The sequence below is a fragment of the Melanotaenia boesemani genome, chromosome 14 (assembly GCF_017639745.1).
Source record: "Melanotaenia boesemani isolate fMelBoe1 chromosome 14, fMelBoe1.pri, whole genome shotgun sequence".
Taxonomy (NCBI): domain Eukaryota; kingdom Metazoa; phylum Chordata; class Actinopteri; order Atheriniformes; family Melanotaeniidae; genus Melanotaenia; species Melanotaenia boesemani.
Window position 1 is genome coordinate 12,407,036 of NC_055695.1, and position 15,584 is coordinate 12,422,619.

Below are 15,584 nucleotides of genomic sequence, written 5' to 3' on the forward strand. Positions count from 1 at the left end.
AAAAATCCAGATTTATTTCACTTGGTGAAGGCACTTATTGATAACATCCGCAAAATGACATCCTGTCAGGGTCAGATTATTGATGTGTTACACACTGTATCCTTAGAGAAGATGTGGGCAAATAGATGACACTAATCAGTAACTAAATCTCAGAAAGGATGAAAATGATTTATTGCTGACCCTGAATCTTTAATACCCAGACTATCTGACTGTTAATGGGAAGAACAATCTATTGCGGTGATAAAATATCCTCAAGATTTTCAACTAAATAAAATAAGGAAAATTTAATAATGTCTTAACATCTCATAAGTGGTGACAAATACTTTAAAAAACAGCTGTAAAGAAAACAACCTTGGCACAGAGATTTTCACTGTTGATGCTGTTTAAAAACACTGAAGGTATCAATTTTAAATTATCTTTGCACAAAAGACAACTTGTATTTGTGTGTGTAAATGTGTGTGATATTAGGTATCCTGTGCGTTTAAAGCTGCTGGCCACAGGCCCAAGCCCTTCAGGATGCTTTCTGCCATCCCCGCGTCATCTCTGTACTGCTTCAGTTCATCTTCAGTGCTCTGCAGAGACGTGACTGGTTTGTCAGCTTCCTACAGAATCACAGAAGAAATAGAGTCTCAAACAATAAATAGAAAATGTTGGACTACTTTGAAACAGTCTTTATCCAAGACCCCATGTTTTATAATCCTTTAAGATTCACACTACGAAAAAAGCAAAAGAAAAACATTTCTTTGCATTTTTAATTTCTTTGGGACAAAAATACAAAAAAAATCATTTTTGCAAATGGTTGAGATAAAAGTTCAAACATAACAATAGTGATACGGTAAAAATCTGAACACTACATACCTAAACCAATTGGGAGAGATTCCGCTGTTCTTTAATAAAACTATTAAAGAATAACAAACTATTATACTATTGAATTCTTTCTTTCAACACCTTGGGCAAATGAGAACAGTGCTATATAAATCAAATTAAAAATAAGTCTTTTCACAGATTAATATTGAAAGTAGAATTTTAAATAGTATACTAAATTCAACAGGAAACATAAGCTGGAGGTAATTATGGCAACATATGTGGGAATCCATGCTAATTTGGAAGTAGGTAAAAATATACACAAGTAGAGAAACCAACATTCAGCAAAACAAAGTTTTTATCATTATTTATACTAAAGATATTCAGCCATCTAGTCAAAGGTGGAAGCATTTGCCCACTAAGCGATTTAGTCATTACTCTTCTAGCTGAGACACATCCAGGCAGAGCCTATCAATAACTCCAGTCTCCAGTGGCCAGGATCAAATTACGGTCTGAATGAATTAAACATGAGGTAAGAAAGAATAGGAGACACTTACAGAAAGACACAGATGCAGAAGGAACAGTCTACTTTAGCTTTTCTAGTATAAAAATGAACTGGAACACTTAATTTCCTGACATTAACCTTTCTGTCTTTTAGACAGGTTGACACACTTGGCAGCTTCTAAATTGACATTTTTATTGAACAAGCACCTTCTGTTCTAAAATGAAAACCTTTTTCTTCTTGAGTTCCTCTTGCTCCTTTTTCAGTTTCACCCACAGTTCCTTCCTCTTCAAATAATCCTTCAAACAGTCCTTCTCCAGTTCAAAGTATTTCTTCATGCGTAAGGTCTACATATAAACACCAGAGAAAGACTGGTTAGCAGGTGTAATAGTGATGCTAAACTGTTTTTTGGTGAAAACTGGAGTAAATGTTTGGTCTGCTGCAGTACTGAAGTTAGCAAAGTTTCTTCATGTTGAGCAACGGCTTACTGTTCACATTTTCTTCTTGAAAATATGAATGAAAACTCAGGCTTTTAAAATAAACAACTTAGGAGGGGATTGAGGTGTCTTACCTCATGCCTGGAGGGAATGTAGAGGGTTTGTGGTATTTTGAAAACATGGAGAGTTCCAAGGTTGTCCGCCACTGCCAGGAAATGCTGCTTGGCTGGAGGTACACAACAACCAAGTAGATGAGCTTCAGAGCACATGATTATACAACAAAGGAGAATGCTGTGAAAGCTAACAGGGTTAAGCCCCTCCTGTAGAAAAAAACTGTAGAAAAGTACAGTTTTCAAATTAGAAACTTGTGTAAGAACACCTCAGAATGTAGAGTGTCTATACATCACACTACTGAACTTTCGACTGGATGTTTGCTCTGTCACCTACATATAGCAGCCAGTATGGTTTAATATCTCTTTGATTTGCCACTGAATGTAACAAAATTTTTATGAAATTTTCTGGAAATCTCAGAAATGGAATAAGGAACAAGTTATTCATTTATTTTTTAATTAGTTCTGGATCACTACCTGGACCCAGGAATTTTGTGGATATGGGGGTATGATATGGGGATAATTTTGCTTTTAGAGCTTCTAACTAAAAATTATGACAACAATAATTGGCAAGAATGAATGAATGAATGAATAAATGAATGAATAAATAAATAAATAAAGGCTTGGCAAAGTTCTGCACTGTCTTGGTTCTTCTAATTTGATGAGTTCCTGTGTTGAAATTGAACCTTGGTCTCTGTGAGTGATGAATAAATTTTAAATTTTAACGCTAAATCCAACATTGATGTAATAAATGTACCAGCGGCTGTAGTTAGAAACAGTGAAAGTGAGAAAAAGCAGTCTGATGGTGCCGACCAACAAAAGCCACTAAAAACACTTTTATAGATTATATTACCATAGAATACAGACACCTTTTTCCTGCAGTCTTTGTAAATTATTAAAATGTGATTAGAAATCAATCAAAACCTTCTAATGGAGCAACATGTGGTGTGAACAGAAGATGTCGGGAACTTACAGGAGACAATCCAGGGTTTGATGCAGGTAATCTTGGCATTGGTGAAATGATGATAGACATGTGCAGGTTGGTTGGTGTTTTCCAACAGGTTCCAAACCTCAATACTGCCGTCTCCTTTCCCAATGAAGAAAACTGCCGGTCGTGACAGGGACCAGCATCCCGCTGTGCACTCCTCTCCAGAAAATTGTGACAGAACCAGAGGACCATCCTAGATGTTGCAGTTTACAATTGATTGAAAAGGTGAGTCTACTTTACATTCAATCAAACGCATTTGTCTGGTGATAATGATTCTGAATTATATGAAGGTCAAGTTCCAGTTTTCAAACTTTAAATACTGGAATAAATCAGCTCAGTTTTAAACTAGTTTGGGTTTGTGTGTTACATATCAAAATCAGATGTAGAGGTAAATATTATGTGCTTGCTAAGCTGTCTTTATTTAACAAGTGTATTCTCCACAAGAGTCATGTCAAGATTAAGATGTGACCTAGGATGTGGTCTGTATCGTTACCATCACTCCCTCCTGCCAAATGGCGAAGTTCCAGCTTCCAATTGTCAAAATAATGTCTTTAAAGAAGGGTGATCGTTGCATTGTGTTCACCAAATAATGATGAGCGTTGAAACAGTAAAGAGGTTTAGCACCTGGGAGAGAAGCAAAACAAGAAGAAAAATGCACTTTTAATTTCACAGGAATTTGCTTCCAAGATCATCTCAGTTAAATTTCATGATGATAATTATATTTAGCATAACTGTCAAACCAAAGATGTAATTTACTGTGAAAGTGGCTATTAAAATAATTTGATAGATTGGGCATTATTATTTTATGATTCAACCAGCGTGTTGCCAGTGTCTTATTTTGATACCAAACTGTTGGCTAACAGTCAAGAATACACTGTTAATGCTCTTTTGAACACACTGATTCTGGCAAATGAGACCACTTACTAAACAGCTGTCCAGACATGTCTTTCTCTACTTTCCAGTCAGTGTAAACGATTTCCCCATCCTGGGAAAAAAACAAAAACAAACAAACAAACAAACAAAACAAAAAACACATACAACAGTTTAATTGTATACTTAAGGGCATGATTTTGAAACATGACAGGTGAAAATAATATCTGCACAGTTATGTAAGGCTAACAGTGAGAAAGGGGCAGTTTGGCAGCAAAGTTATTTATAATAGCAGGTGTTGAGGCAGTAGAGTGATGTATGAAATTAAAATAAATGTTTGGTGTGGTTTAAATAAGAGAGAAATAATCACCTCTGTTCCAACATAGAACTTGGTATTGACATCTTCCAGAACCTTAACTGTACTGGTTGAGGGTACTTTTAGCTGGCTGTAGTCTGGAATCCCCACATGCCCATTTTCTGCAGCTTTTTCTGGACAGGTAGACAATTTTAAACAGTGAACTCATAATTTTTCTTAATTGTAATAGTGACTGGCCTTTTTAAACAGCTCATAAGAGGCAGCATGGTCCTCAACCATACAGCCAAAGGACAATAACATAACCATAACATGAAAGCAAAAATTAGAGGTAAAACTAGCGCCTTATAAAACATCTGCTTGGAGTAAGGAAATAGCGGAAACAATGGCTTTGGGGCATTCCACTTTGTTATCTGACTATTAATGAGATGTCAGAATGAAAAACAGAGGAAGATGGGAACAGGTCAAAGGTCAGCAATACTGGATATGAGGAGAAAGAGAAAAACATATGAGAAAGACCTGGGAGTGAGAGTTAAGGACAAAAAGGGGAAGGAGATAAAAACATGGGGGGCAAAGGTAGCATGAGATGGTATCTTCCCTCTGCATTACAAAAGTGCAAATGTCTGTCAGGGTCTATTGCTTAGCAACCCCCTAACCAAGCAGGCTACTCCCAATCAAGCCTTACTCTGTTAGATTGCTTTTGAAGGTCAGATCAGATTACCCAATCACATGTCTTATGAATCCACTTCCTCTAGTTAAGATGTGTGTTAAGATATGAGGAAGAGGATACTGTATGGCTGCAAACATTGATTCTCTTTTACCACAGCACACACTGTTAAACTGTTGCTTAATCTCCATGATGCCTGCTCATAATAACTAGGGGTGGAAAATCATGTGGGACTGTGTGAAGGTGAAACAGAGCTTTCCTACAGTGACTACACTTGAAATTTAAATAACACCAATATTGGAAATGCTGAAGCCAGAGAGAAAATCATGCCAAATATAGAGATCAGAGGCAGACAGTAGTAGCACTTCAATAAAAATCAGTCAAAGAGTTTAAGCAGCACAAAAATATTAATCACACAGACAGTGCTGCCTGGGGATTGCTGAAAAACCTGCCCATTTATTGAGTCTGCTAGCAAGTGTATTAATGTTTTAACACAAAGTCTTCAAAGCTTTGTTTATGGAAGCAGACCTTCAGCCAGACAAAGACTAGCCTCTTCTTGACCACCCAGGACACACATGATCATCCTGCACTCATCAAGGAGTCTGAGCTGAATATTATAAAGAGCTGACAGTCAGCAAGACCAGTGCTCTGCAAATATGAAGGCCTTGATTTGGAAGTATCACTTGATAGAGTGGTATGAAACCAAAGCAGAGAGGAGGCAGACAGACACAGAGAGGAGCACAGTACCTGAGAGGCAAATGAACATTGCCTCACTGGTCACTGTGCTCACCATCCAAAGAATTAAAGAATCTAACTCCTCAATATAGACAAGAAATAGAATCTTCAAAGAGTAAAAAGAAAACATGGAGTACTGATTAATGTAAAAAAAAAACAAAAAAAACAACGGGAAGAACATGTGAACTTTAAACTGGTGTAAATTACTTATAATTCCCTGAAGTACTTCAAAAACTTATTGGGCAAACTTTTGAAGCTCAGTCGTGCTGACTTATGATAGCTGGAAAACACAGAAAAAAAGTCAACAGACTGAGAAAAAACAAAACAAAACAAAAAAACAAAACAAAAAAACATGAACATGAACCTGAAGTGTTATGCCTGCCTTTTGTGGTCCTACCTGTATTGTCATTACTGGTGTAAAGTTCAAGGCTGAACTTTAAAGGGACATATTCACCACTTGTATCAATCTTTGGCACGACAGCCTGACACATAAAAGAAAAGAAATTTTATTAGATCTGAAGAACTGGCAAGCATTAAATAAAACCACAGAGTATACCTATCAGTTAGGATAAAAAGACACACACACAAAAAAAAACAAAAACAAAAAACTAAACACAAAACAGAACTCTGTGTAAATACACAAAAAACCTACATATACTGTGCTAAATAATTTACAATAAAAATATTAATGTTCACCACCATTTCATTGTATATAAAAAGCGCTCTCTAAAGTCTTTTTTGATATTTAATTTCATAACATAATTGCAAAAACAAGGAAATCCTATCCCTAATGTTCCTAATTTGTGTAGGTCATGATACATATAGTTAGTGAAAGCATTAGCTTGTCTGTGACTTATAGTACATACATGTATTTTATTTGTTGTACATTGAGGATAAGGCTTGATTTCAATAGCTGAACAATTCAGGAAGAAATAGAACACCAAAAGCATTTGCAGTGAGCATCTCATATCATGAACCAACCAACAATCACTGCAGTACCTTGAACAGTGGTTTCCATGTTCGCTCCAAGTATTTGAAAGTTTCATGTACGCTACAGGTTGTGCTCGGGGTCGTCTGATCCACATTTTGCTTTCTGCCCGACAGGGGCAGTTTAGGTAACCTCACGTCCCAGAACATGATAGTGCTTTTAAGGGAGGCGAAGACACAAATGGTCAGATCTTAAAAGGTAACAAAACCTGGAACTCAAAAGTTCATATTTAAACATGGACACCGTCAATAAAGAATATATTGGAAACTTGAGGTTTTCCTAAATACTGGAAAAATACAGTAACTACAAACTGTAACAGAGTAACAGCTTCTGCAGACAAAAATGTCAATGGATAAAATAGACCTGCAAAAAACTCTTCTCACTGAATCCATAAAAACATCTTTGAGTAAAGCCTACCAGTCAGGTGAACAGGTGACAATCTGAGCAGACATCTTCATTGTGTTCTCCACTGGTAAGCCCGTGCTGGTCACCTTATTAGAGAAAAAGTTATAAAATCAACACATAAACATGTCTAAATTAGTCTCAGTATTATAAAGACCTGATCATGATACGCTGATGATGATGACTGTGTACAATTGTGGAGCCCCTTCAACCCCTTTCCTTTAAGAAACATACCTGAAATGTTGGTGGCAGCCACTGGACATCAGTGATAGGGGCTTTGTGACAGCTCTCTATGACAGACACTGCACTGAAGTGGACAACAGGAATCTTATTCCCTTTTTTCTCATCAGGATCCTGGACAGAGAGGAGACACAAAAGGCATAGAATGTATTGTACAGTCAGTGTTGATAAATTATTCCAATTAGGAACATTGTACACAGCATAGAAGCCATCTGTAAATGGTCCACCTGGATTTCAAAATATGAATGTGCATTTAATCCTAATACTTTGAGAAAACATAATAAATGCAGTTAGATGTTTTTATTTACTCTGTATGAGGCCACTGTTGACATGACATATTGGCATGTTGTAAAACAAAGGTCACAATAAAGATCACATCCACTATATTCAACTAGAGATCCTAACAAAAAAAAATACCATGAACAACTATTTAACCAGTCAGATGACTTGTTTAAAACATGTCTTTAGCACTGTCCACATGCTGCCTTAATACTGATTTTAATTCTTCATCTGATAAGCCAGAAACAAATGGAGGTGTCTTTCGCACCAGCAAACATCCAAATAAAGCCTTTTAGGAGATACAACTGTCATTGTTTGCACTGCAAACAGCAGGGAAGGCAGAGATCTGATTTGGCTGCATGCTTACTTCTATATGGGGACAAACTACCGCAGTAGATGACGACTTGTGTAACAGCTGGCATATGTGAGCTATTGCTGTTTACTCTAGGGAATTAAGAGCAAACAAGGACAAAGAGAATGGAGGAGGGCACAGAGGGTGGGAGGGGAGGGGAAGCAAAAGAGTAGTGGGAAGTGGGATGGAGACAGCTGTTGCACTGTAGAAGCAGTAAAAACACACAAAGAAAATGTGGGCTAGAATTCGGGAAGCATACTGTTTAAATGCAGCAGGTGAAGTCTTGTGGCAGATTTTACATGGGAGCGAGGCCAGTTACTGAATTAAACTAGTATGAGATTTCTTCCAAGCATTTTGAAAATTAGTGAAATTTGTTGAGACTAGTTACAAAAGCACCATTAGGCAACTGCATTCCCATCTAATAAAAGAGTAGGTAGGAGGAGAGGACTCAGGAGGAAACATATCATCATCTCAATGTGTTACACAACACTGCTGAAGAGTATAGATTTTTTTTACATCATCACTCACAAAAGAACTACTGGTACTGATGCCATATAAAACACAAACAGAGAATACCAAGTACTTGAATAGTGTTATAACAACATTGTACACATTAAAGAGAGGATACAGGTACTTACAAATGTGTCACTGTTGACTGAGGCCATTTTACTGCTAGGTTGGTTGTCCTGCAAGTGTGTGATGTGAGCTATAATATCCCATAGTACAACCTGAGACATTGACAGCAAAAAATAGTGACTGCAGATCAACAGTAAAAACATTCAAACTGATGTGTCAAGGAAGAAAATAACACTTGCTAATGAAATAGAAAATGGGTTATATAAGAAGGAACAATTGATTGTTAAAGTGGTTGTGTATAAAGCATAGCTGAGACAGTAGAGTTAAAAATTAGCACCTGGCCGTTTGTGCAGCCGCCAACAATAATATTTGGATTGGAGGGGCAGAAATCAAATGCTAAAATGTCATCTGGGCACTCCAGGAGCAACTGCAAAGAGATATACATATATAAACCCCACATACACAAGCTATACATATTAGATTTCAAAGCAGAAATGTCCATGCATTAGCTCTCATTTATTTATTCTAGTAATTAAATGCAAGGTGTGCTTACTATATAATCAACAAAACTATATGCATACAGGTGATTCTGTTTCATCAAGCCTGAGGCCCAAAAGCTCTTATAAAGGAAGGTCGACATTAAAGAGTTCATTATTAAAATTTCTTAAATTTAAAATAAGTGAAAATTTCCTATAGCATATAATTGTCTAGAATTAAAGCAAAGAGCAAACTTTTTAAGGTATTTCTTATAAAAGCATATGCCAAACAGATATTAAGCAAGACGGGATATATTTCTACTTTCATGCAGTGAAGTGCTCTCATCTGTTCTTCCATACCTGGGGATTAGAGGGGTCAGAAAAGCTAAAGAAGACAATGAAAGAAGGTCTGGAGATAAACACAGCAGACATGTCCAAAGGCTCCTCCCTTTTCTCCATCAAAGCAACAGCTATCACACCTGCCACATCAAAAAGCACATCATATGATGCTGTCAACTACAATGCAGCTTCAAAAGAAGATTATCTACTTTGGGGGCTAAAGCCGATGTCTACCTTGCATATGAAACATAGTATAATCATATCTTTGCAACACTCATCTTTACTGTTAATATTATGGTTTTTAGAGAAAAACTGCTTTGAGTGATTACATCAACTTCACAGAGCAGAATTTTCAAAAATATATTTTTTTAAAAATGACATTTCAACTGTTGTAATCTAACATACAAATCGTTTCCCTGCTAAGATGGTACACTTTACCATGGATGGTTGGATGCCAGTTAATACTGCTGATTGTCCTGTCCTTAGTGTACTTTTGGTCTGTAAAAGCCTGATAAAGCATCAGACCCTTAGCCACCTTTCCAGACCAGTCACCAGCTTCATCTCCGGTCTCCAGAGCCTTCCAGTCATCAATGAACACATTCATAATCTCTTCCTGTTGAAGGGCATGCATGATCCTACAAAACAATAAACATTTCTGTAAAAGGTCTAGATGTAATATGTACATCTACTATTTCTATCTATTTCCTGTGTGGTATATTTCCATAGCTACAGCTGCAGTGAGTGTTCTGCTAATGTACATAATGTTAATTTGTCTCATACCTGAACAAACAAAGCTGTAAAATCAAGTGTCAACAACAAGTGTCCTTATTAGACTTCCTGATCATCTTTGTGACTATTATATTATTCTTAATGTGTTAATAACTAATTGGTTTGAGTTTTTAAAGGCTCATACAATGCTGAATGAGTCTGATTTTGGCTCTCAATTAGCCTCCACATTACATACTCCTTTGGGAAGCAAAGGGAAGAGAATAACTATACTAATTTACCTGGAGGTGACTGAGATGCAAAAATTCTTTAGACTCTCTGAGTTAATGATGCTTTCTATTTCCTCCTTGCTCAACTCTCTTGGACTGTAATGAGTGAAGGCATTTCGTAGATGATTCCTGTAAATTGGACACAGATGCACACACATTAAAGGTAAAGTAATTACTGTCAAAGCAATTCTTTAAAAAAAAGACTAGTTTGTTACTATGGTGACATGACAGAGAAAACTTCAGAAAGAAATGTAATATTTACATTTTCTTTAAGTGAAAAAAGTCTGTCTCTGGCCTTTAGATCCCTTACCACTTCTCCAGAAAAATTATTGTACAAGGCTTCCAGAACCTCCGACTGACTATTACTGACTGAACAAATCTATTTTATGATTTGTTGGCATACCAATTTGTCTGAGTACTGCTGCTGTGCATACTGGGAACAGCTTGACTTCTGCAGTCCCTTTGCATCTGCTTGATGCTGAATTTGCTGTTTGGGTAGGAAGCACATTCCACGTAGCCATCCTTAGCATCTGAAGCATTGCGGTCAGAAAAACATACTGGCGTCCCAAACTTCCTTCGCACTCTTGAGAATTTAAATCTCAGCTGAGGTCAAGGACACAGAACAGATAAAGAAGTACATTAGGAACACACATAGGACACAGAAGACAGTGTGATTTGATACACTGCACATATATTGTTGTTTCATTTTCATTTTGTTTCAAGAAAAAAATAAATAAATAAAAAAATTAAATAAAATTATATATATATATATATATATATATATATGCCTTTTCTCTGGTTTCTTTGATAGATTCTTCATCTATTTCCTTCTCGCTGCCAAGAGATATCCATGGCTTTGATTCCGGGGTTTTATTGACTTCATTCTCAGACACTTCTAGTGTTTCAGGCTCCGGGGGCTGCAGAACACAGAGAGAATTACCAGAGTGCAAACTATAAATAACTTGAAGTATAATAGTAAGTTAAAAACTGAAAATCTTCACAAATCTTCACATTTACACTTATCACAATGTCTCCTGCTCCAAGTAGGAGCAGGAGAAGTAGGATCAGGAGTTCTGAAGAGTTGTATTTTTATAAAAGTATGATGACTGGGAAAGCAAGATAACAATCCAATACTATTAACAGGACATAGCACAGCACCGCTTCCATGTGTAAAATATTTTAGCTACAGAATTAATGAATAAGGATTAACTTAATAAACTTCAAAGAGTGAGTGAGTCAGTGAGTGAGTGTAAAAGTGTAAATTTTGTGAATATGTGTGAATACTGTCTGCTTACTTCGAGTATTTTGTTCTTCCTTTCTGGTGTCAGAACCAAGTAGAAACACTGACCAAAAGTGAAGTCACTGTCAAAAACAAGCAAGATTTCTTCCTCTGGATAGTCCTGTCAAAGAGGAATTTGGAATTCATAATACTCAACCATCTCTGTGACAAAATTATAATAAGTTTAAAATATATCAGGTGATTTTGGATACCATAAAGGAATTTCTACAGCATTATGTTTGTCAGGTTAGCAGCTGGCATTTGGATGGCTGAAAACATCTCACACAAATATTACCAAAGTGAAGGCCACTTTCTGTAAAAACGTAGCTAGCACTACTTAAGGCTTAAAGCTGATGAGTCTACATGAGTCCCTAAGGAAACTCTCATGTTATTAAAGTAATGAAAGGGAGCCATTGAAGTAATAGAAGAGGGATTAATTCACAAAGTAAGGCTGGTGGTTATGTATTTGACACAGGTAGAACAGACAGCGAATTAGGTTAAACTAGTTGTTCAGTCTGTTCCCATGGCCCCTATCTTGGGGTCTCATAAAAGTGTTGTAAGAATATTGTCTGGGTAGTCTGTAAGACAATGATTCCCCCCTTACCAGGACAGGCTGTTTCACAGGGCTGAAATCGGACACTGCAGCTCTTTTCTTAATGTCCTGTATGATGTTGTCTTTCTTCAGAAGCTTGTAAGGGCTCTCCCTTGTGACATCCTCATCAGTGCGGCAATCAAAGAGCTCCTGGGTGGCTGATGTCAGGACCAGGGGGAAGATATCTTCAGGGTGACCTTGACAAGAGAGACCAAATCAATTTTGAAAAAAAAAAAAAAAAAAAGAAAAGAAAAGAAAGAAAGAAACACAGAGAGTGAGATGTTAGAATGAGCTGAACCCCTCCATCCTTAAACCTTATATCTTTGGAGCATACAGTGAGGACACTGGGTGCTGAAGCAGACTTTTATTAAAGATTAATTTGTGATAGCACTTAAATCTGGCCATCTCTCTGGCCGCCCCACATAATCAATAAGTCAAATGTCACACAAAATTTACTTCATAGTAAATTTCCTCTATCAATAAACCATGGTAGAAAGTTACACAATAAAAAGAAGCATGGGCATGACATAGGCCTGCACACAATCCTGTGATATACTATGTAGACCGAGGAAAAGTCAACAGCCAAAACACAACACAATGCAAGTTTGGATCGCAGTCTGTCACACATTACATATCAAATATGCTGAAAGTAATGGTAGAAGAACCAGAAACACAAAAAATGAAGACAAAACTATGATGAGCCAGAACAAAAAGATGGAGCTGATTCTCTCCAGTGTTTTTATGATCAAATACACACAATGTCTCTTATCATTAACTTACCCCTCCCTATTGGCTGGGCCATCACACAGTTTCAAGGGATGAAATGCTGCCCTTATAAATAGCCTAGGTGCAACTTCTGTTGCCCTTTTTATGCAATATTGTTCCTTAATACATACCTGTTATAATATCTCACTTCTGAATCACCACTATAAAGTTTTTTTTCCTCTTCTTCTTTTTTTTACACTAAACAATCTACATACTCCACTATATCTTAGGCCAGGCTAAGCCCAGGGCAGCCTACAGTAAACAGGACTCTGTATAATGATAGTTTTCATCCTGCTTGTGGTCTCTCTCTTCAAAGTCTTTCCACAAGGTTGCTGAGAGGATGCTGGGAATGCTCAAGTACAGCTTAAGTAACCACTTCCCAGCAGGGTGTGTCAACCTTTCTTCTCGGCCTCATGCCAAATCATTGTAGTGGAAACACACACCCGTCATTTCACAAAGTTATGTGTCAACTATGGTATTTGTATTCATGGGAAATATTTGCTTGGGAGACAAAGAGAATATAATGTGCAATGTTCCATGTCCCTTAAGAATGTAATTAAATTCCATTTGTTTTAGAAAGTTTTTTTCTGTTCAAGAACAAAGTGCTGATATCTACAAGATTAACTATTCGGTTTTAGGGTTAAGACATGGTTAAGTGGAGGGCTATAGTTGAGTTGAGGCTGGGGTAAGTCCCGGAAGAATGTCTGCAAATCTGAAAAAAAAATCTGTTTCAGATTAGATCGTGCCTATGTGATGTATGCGCTGGAGTGGATGAAATCCATAAATTAATAAATAAAACAGAGCATACTGTAACTGGGAAATCTTGGAACAGTTACTCATAGCTCCAACAAGGCGCAATGACCTGATATTTAGAAAAAAACAGTAACAGATGATGGTCTGAGTATGTGGCCAAAAGCTTGCAATCAAGGCTAGTATGTTGAATATAAATCAACTTTGAAAATGGCAACCCACAGCTGAGTAGAGCATGTCCAGAGAGTATGCAATAGTACACTCAAAACATCAGATAAATGCATTTTGTTTTTTGTTTGGAATTGGCTCGAATTGATTTTGTCTATAAAGTACCCTGAGATGATTTTGTTGTTAACTGGCGCTATACAAATAAAGCTGAACTGAATTGAATTGCTTTATTCAGTTGCATCCCCATTTCAGTGCAAGACAGTTTCTTTTTGGGAAGTTATAGGTCAGGAGGAGGAGCAATTGTCTGCCAACCTGAAGAGTCGGTGGGTCGGTTCCCTTGACTACATGCTGAAGTGTCATTGAGCAAGACACTGAACCGCATGTTGCCTCTTGATGTGTCTATCGGGGTATGAATGTGTGTAATAGTGAAAGCATTTAATATGTAACAATAGAAGTGCTGTACGAGTGTGTGTGTGTGAATGTGACATGTAGTGTAAAGTACTTTGAGTGGTCAACATGTGACTAAAGTGCTATATAAGTACAATCCATTTACCATTTTAGGTTAAAGGCCTGACACTTTTCCCAGGCAAGGTAAGTTTCTCTTACCAATTCTTTCCTGCGGCGAGGGAGACCGAGTCTTCTGACCTAAATGGAAAGTAACAGTCAACTTACTGTTTCATTTATATGCATAATTATAGATCATTAAAACACAAACACACAAAGACCTAAATTGTTAAATGATGATACCTGGATACTCACCTTTACCTTTCACTTTACTGCTTGCACTGCTTCTTGGCCTTTTTTTACTTTTAGGTGCCATACTTGTTAACTGGTTCAGCAAATTTTCTAAAATCAACACAGATACAGTATACATTTCTCAAAGCATCAAACTGCACTTTCTGTCTCAAGATTTACAAACAGATTTAACCAACTATCAGTGTAGCTTAGAGTCAAACACAGTGGCAGTATACAACATTTTGCTTTGAGGTTATGACCAATGCATATGTTGACATCTTGTGGTGGATAAGAGAAAGGTCCTGTTATTTTAGTAGTGCTTAACTTTCTGTATTAGTTTTGTGCTTTTTTTCTGAGTTTTAATGCACCAATTTGTGCTTGTTCTGCAATAATTCAAAGTATAACTGTCTTTGCGACAGTAGAAAAACACACTGAAAAAAAAAAAAAAAAAAAAAAAAAAAAAACTGGAATATAATACCCATTCCTATGAAACCAAACACAAATGCACAGTTTACTTTCATGTGCTTTCACAAGTGTATGTATTTTGTTAGAGAATTATCATTTTTAAATGTGCATAAAAACTTGCCAAACATATTAATTCAGTTGAATGGTTTCTAAACTCCAACCCTTTAAATAATAGTAAAAACAAAATGTTATAATGTCAGACCTTCTGCTTTCCCCTTCTGTGGTCTATTGGGATTCCAGTGTATCTTTCTTGCCGTTATTTAAATAAATAAATGAACTTATCGTGTGTGGAAGTGGGTTTGTCAATATTTTAGTAAAAAACAAAACAAAACAAAACAAACAAACAAAAAAAAAAATCCATAACGATGCTTACACAATGAAAAAGAATTAATGTAAAGTTTTGTTATTTAAAAAAAAAGAAAGAAAGAAAAAAAATCTGCAAAGATTAACGCTGAATTATTCGTAATAACCAGCTTAAATGTTTTCATGTTGACTAGTCATTCTCAATGTTTGAGTATGAAACAGCTGAACAGCTAAAGTAGTCCAGTTGCTTTCTATTAAACTACATTAAACAAGTTTAATGTAGTTGAATAAAAACAGAACAGCTTATAGACAAATACATGCATTTAAAAAATCATTTTACCGTTAGTTACGCTTCAGTTTGAACTCTCTTAGCCTGGTACTGTTTGGTTACCATTGGTTACAAAAGAGGCGGGAAAATAAGAAGTCGCTTAGTTGATTGACAGATTAAAAAGCC

General features: G+C 36.6%; 1 protein-coding gene across 1 annotated transcript; it reads right to left on the reverse strand.

The window, feature by feature from the left end:
- Positions 1 to 161: 161 nt before the first annotated feature.
- Positions 162 to 15,548, reverse strand: dnai3 (dynein axonemal intermediate chain 3). Its single transcript, XM_042006510.1, has 23 exons — positions 15,471 to 15,548; positions 14,387 to 14,473; positions 14,234 to 14,272; positions 11,957 to 12,141; positions 11,369 to 11,473; positions 10,862 to 10,990; positions 10,477 to 10,676; positions 10,086 to 10,202; positions 9,517 to 9,713; positions 9,100 to 9,218; positions 8,601 to 8,690; positions 8,326 to 8,415; positions 7,051 to 7,170; positions 6,832 to 6,905; positions 6,426 to 6,570; positions 5,824 to 5,908; positions 4,082 to 4,200; positions 3,766 to 3,826; positions 3,335 to 3,465; positions 2,827 to 3,034; positions 1,878 to 1,969; positions 1,537 to 1,653; positions 162 to 602 (listed from the first exon to the last, which is right to left on the reverse strand). Exons 2-23 carry the CDS (start codon positions 14,445 to 14,447, stop codon positions 465 to 467), a joined length of 2,622 nt encoding a protein of 873 aa, XP_041862444.1. The 5' UTR covers positions 14,448 to 14,473; positions 15,471 to 15,548; the 3' UTR covers positions 162 to 464.
- Between the last annotated feature and the right edge of the window lie 36 nt (positions 15,549 to 15,584).

What these genes read in the sequence shown, in the direction of transcription:
- dnai3 (XM_042006510.1), bottom strand. Translation starts at nt 14,447, where the DNA reads ATGGCACCTAAAAGTAAAAAAAGGCCAAGAAGCAGTGCAAGCAGTAAA. An exon ending in GGAAGAACAAAATACTCGAA is followed by an intron (nt 10,991 to 11,368) that starts GTAAGCAGACAG and finishes TGTGTTCTGCAG; the next exon opens with CCCCCGGAGCCTGAAACACT. An exon ending in GGCTGCCACCAACATTTCAG is followed by an intron (nt 6,906 to 7,050) that starts GTATGTTTCTTA and finishes TTCTCTAATAAG; the next exon opens with GTGACCAGCACGGGCTTACC.